Source organism: Macaca mulatta, chromosome 5, assembly GCF_049350105.2.
Source record: "Macaca mulatta isolate MMU2019108-1 chromosome 5, T2T-MMU8v2.0, whole genome shotgun sequence".
In the NCBI taxonomy this organism is placed as follows: Eukaryota; Metazoa; Chordata; class Mammalia; order Primates; family Cercopithecidae; genus Macaca; species Macaca mulatta.
In genome coordinates, this window is record NC_133410.1 from 152,008,334 (window position 1) to 152,024,430 (window position 16,097).

At 38.6% G+C, this 16,097-nt stretch overlaps 1 protein-coding gene across 1 annotated transcript in view; it reads left to right on the forward strand.

The window, feature by feature from the left end:
- Positions 1–1,505: 1,505 nt before the first annotated feature.
- USP38 (ubiquitin specific peptidase 38) overlaps positions 1,506–16,097 on the forward strand; it is a 36,887-nt gene continuing 22,295 nt past the window's right edge. The window contains 4 exon segments of the mRNA NM_001260711.1: positions 1,506–2,334; positions 4,030–4,165; positions 11,934–12,063; positions 14,053–14,154. Of these exon segments, the coding sequence (NP_001247640.1) occupies positions 1,653–2,334; positions 4,030–4,165; positions 11,934–12,063; positions 14,053–14,154 (1,050 nt within the window). The 5' untranslated portion in view covers positions 1,506–1,652.

Below are 16,097 nucleotides of genomic sequence, written 5' to 3' on the forward strand. Positions count from 1 at the left end.
AAACCACTCTTCGTAAGACTACCATAATCAACGTGTTAAATATGTTAGTATAATCGTGTTTGTAACTTGGTTAAAAAAAAAAAAAAAAAAAAAAAAAACCACTCTTTAGCAAACTGAAGTAACAGAATTTTGTTCATTTTTCTACGGGACATTTTAAATGACCTATTTCTTTAAAGTTTTGTCTGTATTACAGGGCCTTAATGTCTAGTTTCACAACTATATTAACTAAGCCTGAAGGGCGCTATATAGTTAGGCAATATTTTCCAATATAAAGAGCTCTGATTGAAGTTCAAACTCTTATTGTGAATCTTTGGAATTTGGCATGAAAGAGAACAAACATGATTGCATCTGTTCTTCCCTACTTTAAACCATCTTCAGTGTCAACATACACAATGAGTTTTGTGGTATTTCCACCTGGTTTTCTATTTTCAAAGTACTCTTTTGTATGACACAGGAATAAAAATACTTGAATTCTAATATGCCATTTTCCCTTACTCTCCTCACACTTTTTTGGACGGCTTATAATTTTCGATATGGTACAAAGGCTCACTAACTGGTTTTTTGCTAGAGGCCTGCTACTGATACTGATGGCCGCTAAATGCTAGGTATGCCGCCGGTATTGCTCTTACTTCAATACCGACATCGCACGATAAAGGCAGTGGCATTTAGGCGCGCAAGCGCAATTCTTGATTAATGAGCCAAGGCAAAGTCTTCTCAATCCGAGTTTTGAGTTTTCCTTACTTTTCCCCCAAATGCACTTTTCCTCGGATTTCACATCAATAGCACTTTCTCGAGTTTTCACGAGTAACCTGACGCAGGCGGAACCGACGGAGACTAGCCGGCGAGAATCCTACGGTCGCAGCCAGCTGCGCAGCGTCAGCCGGGGACGCTCCGTGCGGAAGACCGCCTGTGACTCGACACACTCTCCAGTGACGCGGTAGTCGCCGCACCTGCGCTGCGGGGCGGGAAGGAGGCTCGAGTGCCGGGGGAACGGAGTCTACGACTCCGGGCGGAAGCTGGGGAAGCAGGGAGGGAGAGAGGGAAGAAGAGAGGAAGAGACGGGCGGAGGGGCGGTCCTTGCCGGAGGTTCCTAGGTCCTTCACTTCCTGTTTGCCGGCACTTCAAAATCCGGGTCAAAGGGTGTCGCTTCGGTCTCTTTTACCCGGCTGATCCCAGCACCCTCCGTGACAGCGCCTCCTGACTCAGCCGACAGCCGGCTTCTTCTCACGATCTGCTGAAGCCTGGACGCCCACACCTGACCCGGAACTCGGAGGCGCGCTTCCTCCACCCACCGGCGAACAGCCCCGGACCCTGAGCGCCCGCCGACGCCGCCGGGGGTCCCGACAGGCCTCTCCGCGCTGATGCTGAGAGGGATCGAGGGCCCGGGGCGGCGGCGGAGTACGGGCCTCTGGCGCCTTAGGCCAGCCGCAGGCGTCGGTTCTTACGCTCTCCAGGCTCGCCAGCTCTCGCCCCAGCTTGGATGGGTCTCCCTGCCCCATAAATGTGGCTGCTGAGGCGGCGGTGGCGGTGGCCCGTCACGCTGCTGCTGCGGCGCTCCAAGTTCACCTCCGCCCCGGGGCTCTCCTGCCCCACCTCGGGGCTGCCGCCACCCGCTCCTTATCCTCTGGCCCTGGCCTTGCTGCGTGGCGACAATGGACAAGATCCTGGAGGGCCTTGTGAGTTCTTCGCATCCCCTGCCCCTCAAGCGGGTGATTGTGCGGAAGGTGGTGGAATCGGCGGAGCACTGGCTAGACGAGGCGCAGTGCGAGGCCATGTTTGACCTGACAACCCGGCTCGTCCTGGAGGGCCAGGACCCTTTCCAGCGGCAGGTGGGGCACCAGGTGCTGGAGGCCTACGCACGATACCACCGGCCAGAGTTCGAGTCCTTCTTCAACAAGACCTTTGTGTTGGGCCTCCTTCATCAGGGCTACCACTCTCTGGACAGGAAGGATGTAGCCATCCTGGACTACATTCACAACGGCCTGAAGCTGATTATGAGCTGTCCGTCGGTGCTGGATCTCTTCAGCCTCCTGCAGGTAGAGGTGTTACGGATGGTGTGTGAGAGACCGGAGCCGCAGCTCTGTGCCCGACTGAGCGACCTTCTGACCGACTTCGTGCAATGCATCCCCAAAGGGAAATTGTCCATCACGTTCTGTCAACAGCTGGTTCGAACGATAGGCCACTTCCAGTGCGTGTCCACTCAGGAGAGAGAGTTGCGGGAATATGTCTCCCAGGTGACAAAAGTGAGTAACTTGCTGCAGAACATCTGGAAGGCCGAGCCTACCACACTGCTGCCTTCTCTGCAGGAAGTTTTTGCAAGCATCTCTTCCACAGGTAAGGGTCATTATCTTTCAGAATATCGCATAAAAATTCAGTATATGTCTCTCTTGAACACACACATTCACACCATGTTTTCCTACTGCCCTGAAAACATTCTTAAGGGAGAGCAAATCCTAATACCCTTATCCCAGATTTATTCACATTCACTACCTTATTCAGGACGTCACCTCGTACTTTAAAAACAGGCAGCGTTCCCATTTTAAAGGTTGAGAACGTCCAGGTCTAAGACCTTTGGCACTAAACAAGTTGCTTAATTACCCAGCCTCTGCTCAAGTTATTTGGAATGCTTTGAGGATGACAGCTACTGCAGAAAGCTTCCATTCATTAGTGACTAATGGTAGCATGATGTTTACCATAGTATTTGTTGTTCGTGTCTCTCTCCTTTTGTAATGAGTTTTTCACCCATTTTTGTATTTCCTCATTTTTGAATTAATGGATTATGCAATTTATTACTGGATTATCCCAGTTAACTATGAAGTTTTTAAATACTGACATTTTTTGTCTACAATATCTAGTAGACAAAGGAGGGATACAGATAGAATGAGGGAAGGAAGAAGAGTATGAGGATTTAAATATTTGTTTTAGTGCCCATGAACTGCATTCTCAGAAAGCAGAGAAGGGTCACATGATACTTGCCTAGAAAATGCTTTCTCGCCCAGGAATTTTACCAGTACCTCTACCTTCCTTGTTCTGTCTTGGACCTTTCAGGTTTGAATAGATTCAAAACCATGTTCATTTCCGCTCTACTTGGTACAAGCATTCTCCTTCATTTATACCACCAGCGGGGACTGTCTGGCTGTTCAGATTGAACTTGTGAGGGACGTCTCCTCTTTTTATCTTAAGAACCAGAAGTAAAGGTGGAGTTTTATCAAGCGTTCTATGTTCTGATGAATTTAATATATTTATGAAAGAATTACAAACGATGTATTTGCAGTATCTGAGTTGGTTTTTCTTTTCTTTTTGTAATTTTACTTCTATTGCCTGTGTTGTCATAACTGTTAGGTTCCTACCAAATTTTTTCAACTGTAGCAATAAAGGTGCTTGTCTTGGATTTGCTTAATTTGTATCCAGTTTAAGCAAAGTCTCCCCAAAAGTCACCTTAATTTCTACTTTAAGAGATTTTTTAAAATCTTCCTTAGAGCAATGTAATGATGAATAGTTTTAAGTTATTCTGGAGGGTCTGAAGCGGGAGTTGAAATGATACTTAAGTGCCCCCAAAAGTCACCTTAATTTCTACTTTAAGAGATTTTTTAAAATCTTCCTTAGAAAGATGTAATGATCAATAAGTTTTAAGTTATTTTGGAGGGTCTGAAGTAGAAATTGAAATGATACTTTATATAAGTTTCTTTATATTTCCTTTCTGATTAGTGATTTACAGGTTAATATTTCAGTGCAACAATAAGTCGATAGATTATGAAAAATTTAAAGTAACTTATGGACTAACCATAGCAATATATTTTAGTATTCTGTCTATAGTATGAGTGATCATTGCTGTTCACTGTTAATCTTTCATTCCTGTAATTTAACATTCCTTGTAAATTAGAGTCTATGCATGAGGGTGTAGCATAATAATCCTTCCTAATTAACACCTTTGCTGCAATTACTTTTGTTTTTTTTGTAAAGTGTTGTTCTTTTTAAATACTTGAACGTACTTGCCATGTTTCCTTTTCTTTTTTATTAAAAAAACAGATGCATCATTTGAACCTTCTGTAGCATTGGCAAGCCTTGTGCAGCATATTCCTCTTCAGATGATTACAGTTCTCATCAGGAGCCTTACTACAGATCCAAATGTAAAAGATGCAAGTATGACCCAAGCCCTTTGCAGGTACTTCTTCATGACACTATTAATGGTAATTGTAGATTGGGGAAGAGGAAATACTTTGTATTTTGTGAGTAATGAAAAACTTACGAATGTTTAAAACTAAAATCATGGAATGACATATGTAAATATTCTCCAAATAGATTGGAATTATTTACCTTATAGCGTTGAGAGGCATCCCAATAATTCACAAATCTATTTTCAATTCAACTTTAATTCCCAAAATATACACACATATATACAGATGCTGATTGGATTATCAGCATCCAGTATTTCACTAATTTCGTTGCTCATCATTGTTTCCTGCAACCTATTTTTCTTCGTTTTTTTTCTTCTTTAGTAAGTATACACTTTACTTTCTCTCTTAACCAGGCTCAGTGTGTAATACACTGTTTGCCTTCGCCTGTTTGTATTTTTTTTCTTTCTCAGTTTTAAATCAGTTTCTCAGATTTGGCAAGATACAGAATTCTAATTTGATAGCCATTTTCTCTTAGCATTTTAAAAATAATACTGTATTACCTTTGGGCATCTATTGTTGCCGGTGGGAAGTCACCTGTCAATCTGACTCATTCCTTTGTGAGTAGTCAGCTTTTCTGGAAACTTTTATGTTCTCTTTATCCTTAATGTTCTATAATTTTATTCTTACATTTCTAGGTATAATCTTAATATTATTTGCCCTTCTCAGCACTTTGGCACTTTTATTCAGTCATTCATTCGTTTATCCAAACCACACTTATTGAGTACTTACCATGAATGCCAGGCAGTGTTCAAAATGTCCTCAAACAAACTGATAAAAATATCTGCCTTATAGGCTTACATTCTACTTGGGGAGGCAGACAGTAATTTAATAACACACTTCATTGATTCCAACATGTCTTCTAATTTCAAAGATGTTTAAATGTAGAAATGCCCAGTCATTCGTGTCCTAGTTAAATTGGCATGACTTTTCTTGCCTTGGTGGTACATAAGCTAATTATGCATCTTAAAATTGAATTTGTTTTTGATTTGATTAAATATAATAAGTAAAATAATTTAGTACGTTAGATAGTGATACATGTTTGAAAAAAAGCAGACAGAAAGAGGGATAGGAGTAGACAGGAAGGGGGACAGATTGTGGGGAAGTGGTTTGCAATTTTAAATAAGATGGCTGAAGAAGTCTTCACTAAGGTAACCATGAAGTGAAGACATGAAGGATGTGAAGAAGCAAACCTGTGGATATCTGAGGGGAAGAATATCAATACTGTTTTATAGTTCACTAATTTTCTCTTCAAAGGTGCTCATCTGTAGAGCTTACTTACTGAGTTTCTTTATTTCAATGACTATTTTTTTCTAATTGAGTTTTTTGTGTTTTCCTGTTCTTATTAAATACCTGACTGTTTTTGTTTTTTAATTCTTTTCCTGTGTGTGTGTGTATATTAAGCACATTTAAATACAGTATAAGGATTTGGACAAAAGGGTTTCTGTGCTTCTGTTATAAAATTATTATTATAAGGTAACATATAAACTGAGGTATTCATATTGAGTTCTCAGCTGCATTTGTACTAACTTCACTCTCTATAACACAAACTCTAGGGACTTTGATTTTCTCCACCTTATCCCCCTTTTCACTTCATTGTTTAAAAAGGTCTTCCTCTTCTAGCATTTCTCCTTTCTTCTTATGCTCTTAAACATAATTGAATCAATTTATCTGTAACTTTTACTTCCAGTTTCATAGTGTTCATTTCCTCTTTGACTTTCAGAAATTTGTGAAAGTGCTTTGTATGTATGAGAAAACTCTTATGTAAATGTTTTTCCTGTTGTGTGACCTCTGTCCCCATTGCTTTTACTTTATGATGATCCCCCTTGCTGTGTTTGATAATATGTATTTTTATTCTCATCTCCTTGATATCTTTGTATTCATTGTTCTTGAAATTCTTATCTGACACCATACTGTTAGGAATTTCTTTCTGTATCTATTCTTTTTATTTTCTTCCTTCCCATTATTATCATCACTATCAGTTCTGATCTGTATGTGGCTGACTTCCAAGTCTTTATGTAAAGTTTTCGTTGTTCATTTACTCTTAAGAAACTCTTACCTTATTCATCTCTTCGTAATGTAACTCCTTCTGTGCCCTATTTAAGCAGCAGCACACTTTTGTCAGTGTGACTGTAACAGCACTAAAGTGTCTTTCCCTTTGGGATGAATGCATTATAACTTGTATTTCCTCCTAGTAAAACAGATGCAGAGAATTATAGATTTTACAGCTGGAAGTGAAATTAGAAATTAGTTGGTCCATCACTTTCATTGCATAGGGTAATAGTGGCAGATTTTCTTTACATGACATAAACTATTTATACTCACCACAGTCTTTTGAAATAGGTACTGTTATTGGCCCCATCTCATAGTTGAGGAAACTGAGAGGTTAAATCGTTTACCCAAGCTCATTCAGGTAATAAACAGTGAATCCGGTATTTGAACTTAAATCTGGCTCCCGGTTATGAGATAGTCACCCATGAAGACACAAACCAGGGTAGTCAAGTTTCTCACATAGGGCCACTCTCTTAGAGGCAGAACTTATCTTCATGGCCTGATATTGGTGTTTATTTTTTTCTCTTTTTTTACTTAAATTGACACTAATTCTAGATATCTGGTCACAAACCTATAAGCAATTTTCAACTCCATCCTTTCTTTCATTCCCTTTGATTAACATAATGAATAAGTCCATTGGATTTTTTCTTTAGGACATTTCTTAAAATGACGCTTATTCTATCCCCACTGCCCTGAAGAAATCAGGCTTTCTTCGTTGCACAGTTTTTTAGTTCGTCTTTTTGCTAGCAGTGACTTACTTTTCTTATCTTAATCATCTGGACTCCTGATTTTTCTCTTTCAATCAAGACATTGTAGTGACTTCCACCACCTACTAAGTTGAATTCATATTCCACTTCTTGGCATTCAGTCCTCTTAATTTTCAAGCCTCTTCAAAAACAGTTGTAGTACCCAATTTAGGAATTTTTTTTCAAGATATATTTGGAAATTAATTTTTACCTACTTTTTTCTATGGGGAGTTGTACCCAGTTTTTGTATTACGTTTCCAGTATAGCCTGCGTGATCCTATTTACCCATAATCTACCTGAAGTAATTACTCTTATGTAGAAAATGTAACTGAAAGGGATAGTGATATTTATTTTTACCATCCTCCTCCCACTTTATACCTCCCCGTGCACTATACTTTCCCAAACATAGCAGTGATCATGTTTACAGTCATTTTCTATAATCCATAGAAATGCAAATGTAAAGCTAGATACCATACCAGGACCAAACAGGTAACATTAAAATATGAAATAGGCCAAGTATAAGTTAAGTGATAGGAAATGGGATACATAAGTACCTTCTAAAAGAGAAAACTGATCATGAACTCCAGTTGTCTGTTGATACAAGGAAATTGGAATCCAGTCTTGTTTGATTTTTCAAAAGAAGCCTGAAATCCAGTTTTCTATGTGAAATTTCCCAATGTTTAAAACATTGGGACAAATAAAAGGGAAGGCTGCCTATAGCCCGCAAGCTGCCATGTAAAAGTGGAAATTGGTGTTATTCTCCATAAATTACAATTAAACCAAAACGATTATGGTGTCTTTCATAATTTTGCCAGTTTTACTGTTACGATTTTAAAGTTACATGTGTTTTTCTTTAGCTATATAAAGAAATGCTTTCATTTAGTTAATAAATTTGAGTTCCTACCAGTGCCAGGCATTAAGTGCTGGGAATCCAAAGATACATGAGAGATTACTGCTGTCAAGCTCACAATCTAATGGAGGAGATAGGTCGTGGAGTACGTAAATAACAAGTATATAGTTAAATGTTATTTAAATAGTAAGATATTAAATCAGTATACCAGGGTTAAAAGAAAGTGTCCTTAGAATTCAAATTGATAATCACTGATACATGGTGGATAAGATTCCTGTAGTTAACCATAAAAATAGTTTATCCTGCAGTGCCTGCCTGTACCGGAGAGGAAACAGACATGTGCAAGTCCAATCAAATTGAAACAGAACTGGAATATAATTAAAGTGTGGCAAAAAAAAACATGGCATTCTGTCCTGGCAGAGCTTAGTTTAAATGCCAGTACTATTATTTGATAATTGTGTGCTTGTTGACAAATTTCCTAACTTTTCTTCCCTTTTTAAGGACAGAAACCATACCTTATTGTTATATTCTCAGCACCAAACACAGTACCTGCTATATAATACACAAATCTTTATTTCATGAATGCTTTCTGACTTAGTCTGTTTGGGCTACTGTAAAAAAATACCTTAGATTGGGTTATTTATGAACAATAGAAATTTATTTCCCACAGTTCTGGAGGCTGGGAAATCCAAGGTCACCATGCCTGGCTAATTTTTGTATTTTTAGTAGAGATGGGGTTTCACCATGTTGGCCAGGCTAGTCTTGAACTTCTGACCTCAGGTGATCCAGCCGCCTTGGCCTTCCAGAGTGCTGAGATTACACGCGTGAGCCACGGCGCCCAGCCTTCAGTTGCTTTCTGAAAGAGTTGTACCAATCTTCATTGTGGTAGAGATCTAACTTTAGGTAGTGTCTCTATCAGATCCCATATTACTTTTTTGTTTTTTCTTTTTTCATGAGATTGGTCAAGCAGATTTGGTGTGTGGTGAGGGCCTTTTCCTTTAGATGGAGCTTTCTGTGTGTCCTCACATGGCAGAAAGAGCAGGGGTGCCCCCTTCAGCCTCTAATCCCAGTCACTAGTCACCTGACAAAGGCCCCACCTCTTAATACCAACACATTGGGGATTAGATTTTAACATATGAATTTTGGAGGGACACAAACATTCAGACCACAGCAGCTTCTGATCTGTATAACATCTGATACGAAGTTTATTTATAGGTGGTCCAGAGATTGGCATACATGAAATAAGGTAAAGAATGGAAGCTTTTGAGATGTAAAGGCAGAAATGGAAAGGATGAGAAAAAGGCTGGCTGAGTAATGAAGGATAATGAAAAGCCACGGCCAAGTGGAATTTTCTACTCTCTGTGCTCTCACCCTCTCTCAGTACTCTCTTTAGACTGAGCCAGAGGGAGTTCTGGCCTTGAGACCTATATTCTGGTGAGCCCTGTCTGGTTCTTCTCTGACAGTGTGACTTCCCATGATGCAAATAATCCACAGAGCCAAGATGTACTCACACATACCCTGCCTCTAGATTACATCTTTTTTATGTCCATATTTACATATATGTATTCACATGATTTTCTTTTAAACTAAAATTGTTTTTTAAAAAAACTGCACTGGTATGTTTTTTCCATCTTAATTCAACAATTTCTCAGCTCTTTCCATTTTAGATTCCTTATGGATAGATTCATGTACATCTATCTTATTATTTCAAGCTCTATATAGTGTTCCATAGTATCAGTACCATAGTATCTTTAAACATTTCCTTATTGACAATCATTTAGGTTGTTTGCAGTTTTTCTATACCATAAACAGTGCTACAGTGAATGTCCTCTGTACACAAATGCAAGTGTGTCTCTGCTTTGCTACTCTGTATAAGTAGAATGGCCACAACATTTTATGAGAATCACTCCAACAATAATTGGAAGATATGGAATAGCTGTCAAGGACTACGTTAATGACTTGTAACCGTCATTGCTGGAAAGGCCAGAAAAACAAGAAAAGAAATAGAATTTGTGTAGAGAATAGAGGGAACATACACATAACTTGTAGTTAAGCTGCATTTGGACTGGGACCACTCTTAATATCCGAATGGACATTTTAATCTTAAAAGCAAAAACCTTAATAAAAATAACATTCCAGTGTTAATGTAGATAGTTATATAACACAATTGTTGTGAAAATAACCGTATCAATGAAGATGTCAGTCCTTCGGCCTGGCGCAGTGGCTCACGCCTGTAATCCTAACACTTTAGGAGGCTGAGGTGGGCAAATCACTTGAGGCTAGGATTTCAAGACCAGCTCAGGCAACCCCCTTGGCAAAACCCCAGCTCAGAAAATACAAAAATTAGCCAGTTGTGGTGGTGCACACCTGTGTAGTCCTAGCTACTCAGATGGCCGAGGAGAGAGGGTCGCTTGAGCCTAGGAGACGAACTTTGCAGTGAGCCAAAGTAATGCTGCTGCACTCCAGTCTGGGTAACAGAGCGAGACTGTGTCTCAAAAAGAAAAAAGATGTTAGTCTTTTTAACATAGTAGTTGTTATTTTAGTAATGTATTTATGTCCTTAGTATTTATATTTGCATTTTGTACAATCAAGGTATTTATTTATTGCCACGTGTATTAACATTTGGTGGAAAAGGGGCATTCACAGTATTTCCAGTGTTGTAGATTAATTCATTTAATCTTCACAACAGTGCTGTAAAATAAACATGTTTATGTATAATTTACAGGTGAGGAAACAGACACAGAGAGGTTAAATAACCTATGTAGGTATTTAGGGTCCCCTAGCTAATAAATGGCAAATTGAGATTTTTAAACCAGTCACTTTGGCTTCAAAAACTCATTTTTCCCCCTTCTATTTTCTTAGTATATAATCCCAAAAATAGGACTACTAGGTCAAATTATATGAACATTTGCTTCAGTTGCTTTCTTTTTTTTTGGAGACGGAGTCTCGCTCTGTTGTCCAGGCTGGAGTGCAATGGCATGATCTCGGCTCACTGCAACCTCCGCCTCCCGGGTTCAAGCCATTCTCCTGCCTCAGCCTCCCGAGTTGCTGGGATTATAGGCATGTGCCGCCATGCCTGGCTAAATTTTGTATTTTTAGTAGAGATGGAATTTCACCATGTTGGCCAGGCTGGTCTTGAACTTCTGACCTCAGGTGATCCAGCCACCTTGGCCTCCCAGAGTGCTGAGATTACAGGCGTGAGCCACCGTGCCCATCCTTCAGTTGCTTTCTGAAAGAGTTGTATCAATCTTCGTTGTGGTAGAGCTCTAACTTTAGGGAGTGTCTCTGTTAGATCCTTTCTTTTTTTTCCACTAAATTGGGTTGGTACTCAAGAAAAGCACCCATTAGTGCAAAATGAGGCCTTTACAATATTTACAGACTTAGTGCTCTTTTATATATTTGAAGTTTCTTTTTGTTGTCTTTGTATAGTAGGATTTTGAAAAAGATAAAGATACCTCTTTCACAGTTCAAAATATAGGCTTTTTAAACAGTACATTTCGTATTAGACTATACTCACCAGGAAGGAGGAATCTTGGTTCATATTCATATATCTTAGTTCAGATTACATTTTGGCTGCTCTTTTTAGAGTAAATTTGCCTAATAAATTCTTGATGCAGGTTGAGCATCCCAAATTTGAAATGTTTGAAAATCCAGTACTTTTTGAGTGCTGACATGATGCTCAAAGGAAATGTTCATTGGGACATTTCAGATTTCAAATTTTTGGATTTGAAATGCCCAACCAGTAAATATATAATGCAAATAATTGAAAATCCAAAGCACTTCTGGTTCCAAACATTTCAGATAAGGAATACCTAACCTGTGCCACTATATAGCATAAATTTTAAGTTTTGCATTTATGCAAAATAATTTATCGGAAATTATTTTTATGGAAATATGTTGAATAGGAGAAACTATCAGTTTACAAGATTGGAAACTCCATGAGAACAAGCACCTGTTACATTCACTTCTACATCTTGGTCAGTGCTTTTCCCCAGCAAATTCAGTAAATATTTATTAACAAAGTGAGTGGTTATCTACTGTAACTCTTGTTATCTCTAACTAAATGAAAATATTTTCAATAATGATAGTTTCGTTTTCCTTCAATTTCAGAATGATTGACTGGCTATCCTGGCCATTGGCTCAGCATGTGGATACATGGGTAATTGCACTCCTGAAAGGACTGGCAGCTGTCCAGAAGTTTACTATTTTGATAGATGTTACTTTGCTGAAAATAGAACTGGTAAGTGGGAGTGTGGAAATCTATTAGAATATATAGACTCATAAAATCAGTATTTTTATCTTTGGGTGGTATCCTTGAAAGCATCTAATTTTGAGTATGTTATTGTTGGTTTGTTTGGAGTAACAGTTTTGAATAGGCTTTAGAAATTGTTTTAAATGTCATTTAAATATAAGTAATTACGCTGGGCATGGTTGCTGACCCCTGTAATCCCAGCACAAGGCGGGCAGATCACTTCAGGCCAGGAGTTTAAGACCAACCTGGCCAATGTGGCAAAACTCCGTCTCTAGTAAAAATACAAAAATTAGCTGGGCATGATGGTTCATGCCTGTAGTCCCAGCTGCTCAGGAGGCTGAGGCACGAGAATCACTTGAACCTGAGAGGCAGAGGTTGTAGTGAGCCAAGATAGCACCACTGCACTCCAGCCTGGATGACAGAGCAAGACTCTGTCTCAAAAAAAAAAAAAAGTATAAGTAATTAAAATAATTTTTTCATTTTCAAATATCCAATACAAAAACATTCTTTCCATTATCTCTTGGGTCCACCTAATCAAGCTTTTTCCACCATTACTCTACCAAAATTACCTTTGACACCAGTGCTTTCCAGTGTTGCTAAACTCACAAGTCATTTCTCAGGCCTCTTCTCATTTGACCTGTCAGCAATATTTGACACAGTCAATCACTCCCTCTTTTTTCCAGGACATTATACTCTCCTGATTTTTGTCCTCCTTCACAGGCATATCAGTCTCCTGTACTTACTCTAACTTTTAGAATGCCTTACAGTTCAGTCTTTGGTCCATTTTCTTCCCAGTGCATACTCACAGCATAGGTGTTCTATGGCTTTAAATAACATCTCTAATTTGACGACTGCCAGATTTATATTTTTTGTCCATTTTTCTTCCTTGAACTCCATATTCATGTATCCATCTGTCTTTACATGAATGTCAGATTCACTTTATCTACAATTTTACTCCCGATTTTTCCCTCCCAGACCTAGAGGCTCCTCTGTCCTTTCGCTTGCTCAAGCCAAAAACCTTGAAGCTATTCTTATCTTTTTTTTTATTCTCTCTCAGCCCATATCCTACAAATTCTACTGACACCACTTTTAGAATATATCCAGACAGAATCCTACCACCCTGATCCTACATCATCATCCCTTGCTGCAAGATTGCAGCAGCCTTTGTGCTCCTGTTCTTGGCCCCCCGTACTTATCACACAAGGTCCTATGTATTCTGGCCCACTTCTTCTCTAGTCCCATCTCCCACTGTTATTGCCTCGGTCTCTTGCTTCACTTACACTGCCCTTTTTTCTTCATCTGTAGCACACCAGCCTGAAGGCCTCAAGGCCTTTGCAATGCTGTTTGCCCTGCCTATAATGCTCTTATCCCAGGTATTTGCAAGGCTTATTCACTTCCTTCAGTTTTATAATTGGATATCACTTCTTTCATGAGGCATTTATTGAACACTATGTAAAACAGCAGATTTTTTTGCTACACAACGTTCTCTATTCATCATATCCTGCTTTAAATTTCTTAATAACACTTACCACCATGTGTTACTTTTTATTGTTTCTACCTACCCTCTAGATGGTAAACCCTGTATGATAGAGATTTTTTTTTTATTTCGATCCACTGTTGTAGCACTAGTTCCTAGAACTAGGACAAGTAATAGTATGTGCTTAACAAATATTTATTGAGTGAATTGAATGAATGGTGGACTCGGGAGCTATCGCCTTGTAAACATAATTTGACAAATTTTTATTTCGTTGGGGAGTTTTAACAATTGGGTTAGGCCAATTACATTACCCTTGATCTCTGTCATGTTGTTATTTCCTCACTTCATCCTTCTCCCAAAGTTTAATTACATAAGTTTTGTTAGAACTTTCCAGGAAGGGGACATTCATATAAGTAATTTGTAGCTCTAAGAAAATAACCACTGTTGGATTAATGATTTTCCTACAAATTCTTAAGGTGGTGTCTTGTCTTATTTTGAAGGTTTTTAATCGACTTTGGTTTCCTCTTGTGAGACCTGGTGCTCTTGCAGTTCTTTCTCACATGCTGCTTAGCTTTCAGCATTCTCCAGAGGCGTTCCATTTGGTAAGTTGTGACATAAGCTTTCTACTTTGAAAAAGCCTCATTTTGAAAATTTAGTTTAATATTGAGTCACATTTTTATGTAGTAAAAATATTGCAAGTTAGTCCCAAATCTGTTTTCATGTAGCTTTATGATTTCCTAGAAAATGAGATTGTGAGATTTCCCTCTAAGAATATATTTTCGTGTCTTATTCAAACTACTCCACTTGCAACAACTGTTCACATGGAAGATGTCACTGATGGATGTCTGTTGCACAAATGAACAGTATAGAAGGATTAAAATGATTGAAAAGCACTGCTTTAGAATTTTGAAAGTATGAAAACACGCCAGTTTTTGCAAGCTTTTCATTCACTCTCAGCCTACATCCTACAAATCCTGTTGACCGACCTTTGAAATACATCTAGAATCCTGCCACTTTAAGCCAGCTGAATCATTGGCTTTTATTTGATTTCAATTATTTGATTATCAGTTACTGCAGATGAGAAATGACAAATTGTAATTTTGGTCAACTGTCCATTTACCACCGTAGGGCATCATAGGAAAACAGTGCCTTTGTGTGGTTACTTAATTCTTCCAAAGTCTAATCCTGTTTTATAGGACTAGAAACTCATTGTCAATAAACCCACAATGGAAAAATCTTAGGAATACTGATTCACCATAACAAACGTCAGAGGAGACTAATGAAGTTCAGAATTCCAGTTGTTTTTATTTATCTAGAATATATTCACATAGGCTGCTCAATGTCTCATTTCCACTGAAGGAAAGTCCACAGGCTTTATAGTAAGTAAACCTTACTAGCACGTAATTACATTACAGATTACCACTTAGGATGAGTGATTTCTGCAGTTAATTGCCCTAATTTTGGTGAGTTTAATCATCAAGCAATAACCTTATATATATATATATATATATGTATAATAGAAAACAAAACTGGAACTAAGATAGCGGGTGTACTAGCCAAGTCTTCCAAGAAAAAAACATCAATTATTTGTCCTTGTCTTCAGGCACAATCATGTGTAAGACATTTGAGAAAAGGCTTTGTTTTCCACATTTTTTTTAACTTTTAGATTCAAGGAAACGTGAAAGTTTGTTACATAGGTAAACTCGTGTCACATGGGTTTGTTTTACAGATTATTGCATTACCTAGTTATTAAACCAAGTACCCAATAGTTATCGTTTCTGCTCCTCTATCTCCTCCCACTCTCCCCGCTCAAGTAGGCCTCAATGTCTATTGTCCCCTTTTTTGTGTTCATGAGTTCTCACCATTTTGCTCCCACTTACAAGTGAAAACATGGGGTATTTGGTTTTCTGTTCCTGGGTTAGTTTGCTAAGGATAATAGCCTCCACCTTCATCCATATTCCCGCAGAAGACATGATCTCATTATTCTGGCTCCATAGCATTCCATGGTGTATATGTACCACATTTTCTTTATCCGGTCTGTCACTGGTGGACATTTAGATTGATTCCATGTCTTTACTATTGTGAATAATGCTACAGTGAATTCACGTGCATGTATCTTTATGGTAGAATGATTTATATTCCTCTCAGCATATACCCCGTAATAGGAATGCTGGGTCAAATGCTAGTTCTGCTTTTAGCTCTTTGAAGAATCACCATAGTACTTTCCATAATGGTTAAATGAATTTATACTCCCACCAAGTGTATAAGTGTTCCCCTTTTTTTTGAACCTTGACTTTTTAATGATAGCCATTCTGACTGGTAGGAAGATGGTAGCTCATTGTGGTTTTGATTTGCATTTCTTTGCTGATCAGTAATATTGAGCTTTTTTTCATAAGCTTGTTGGCTGCATATATGTCTTATTTTGAAAAGCATCTGTTCATGTCCTTTGCCCACTTTTTAATTGGGTTTTTCTCTTGTAAATTTGTTTAAGTTCCTTATAGATGCTGGATATTAGACCTTTGTCAGATGCATAGTTTATAAGTAT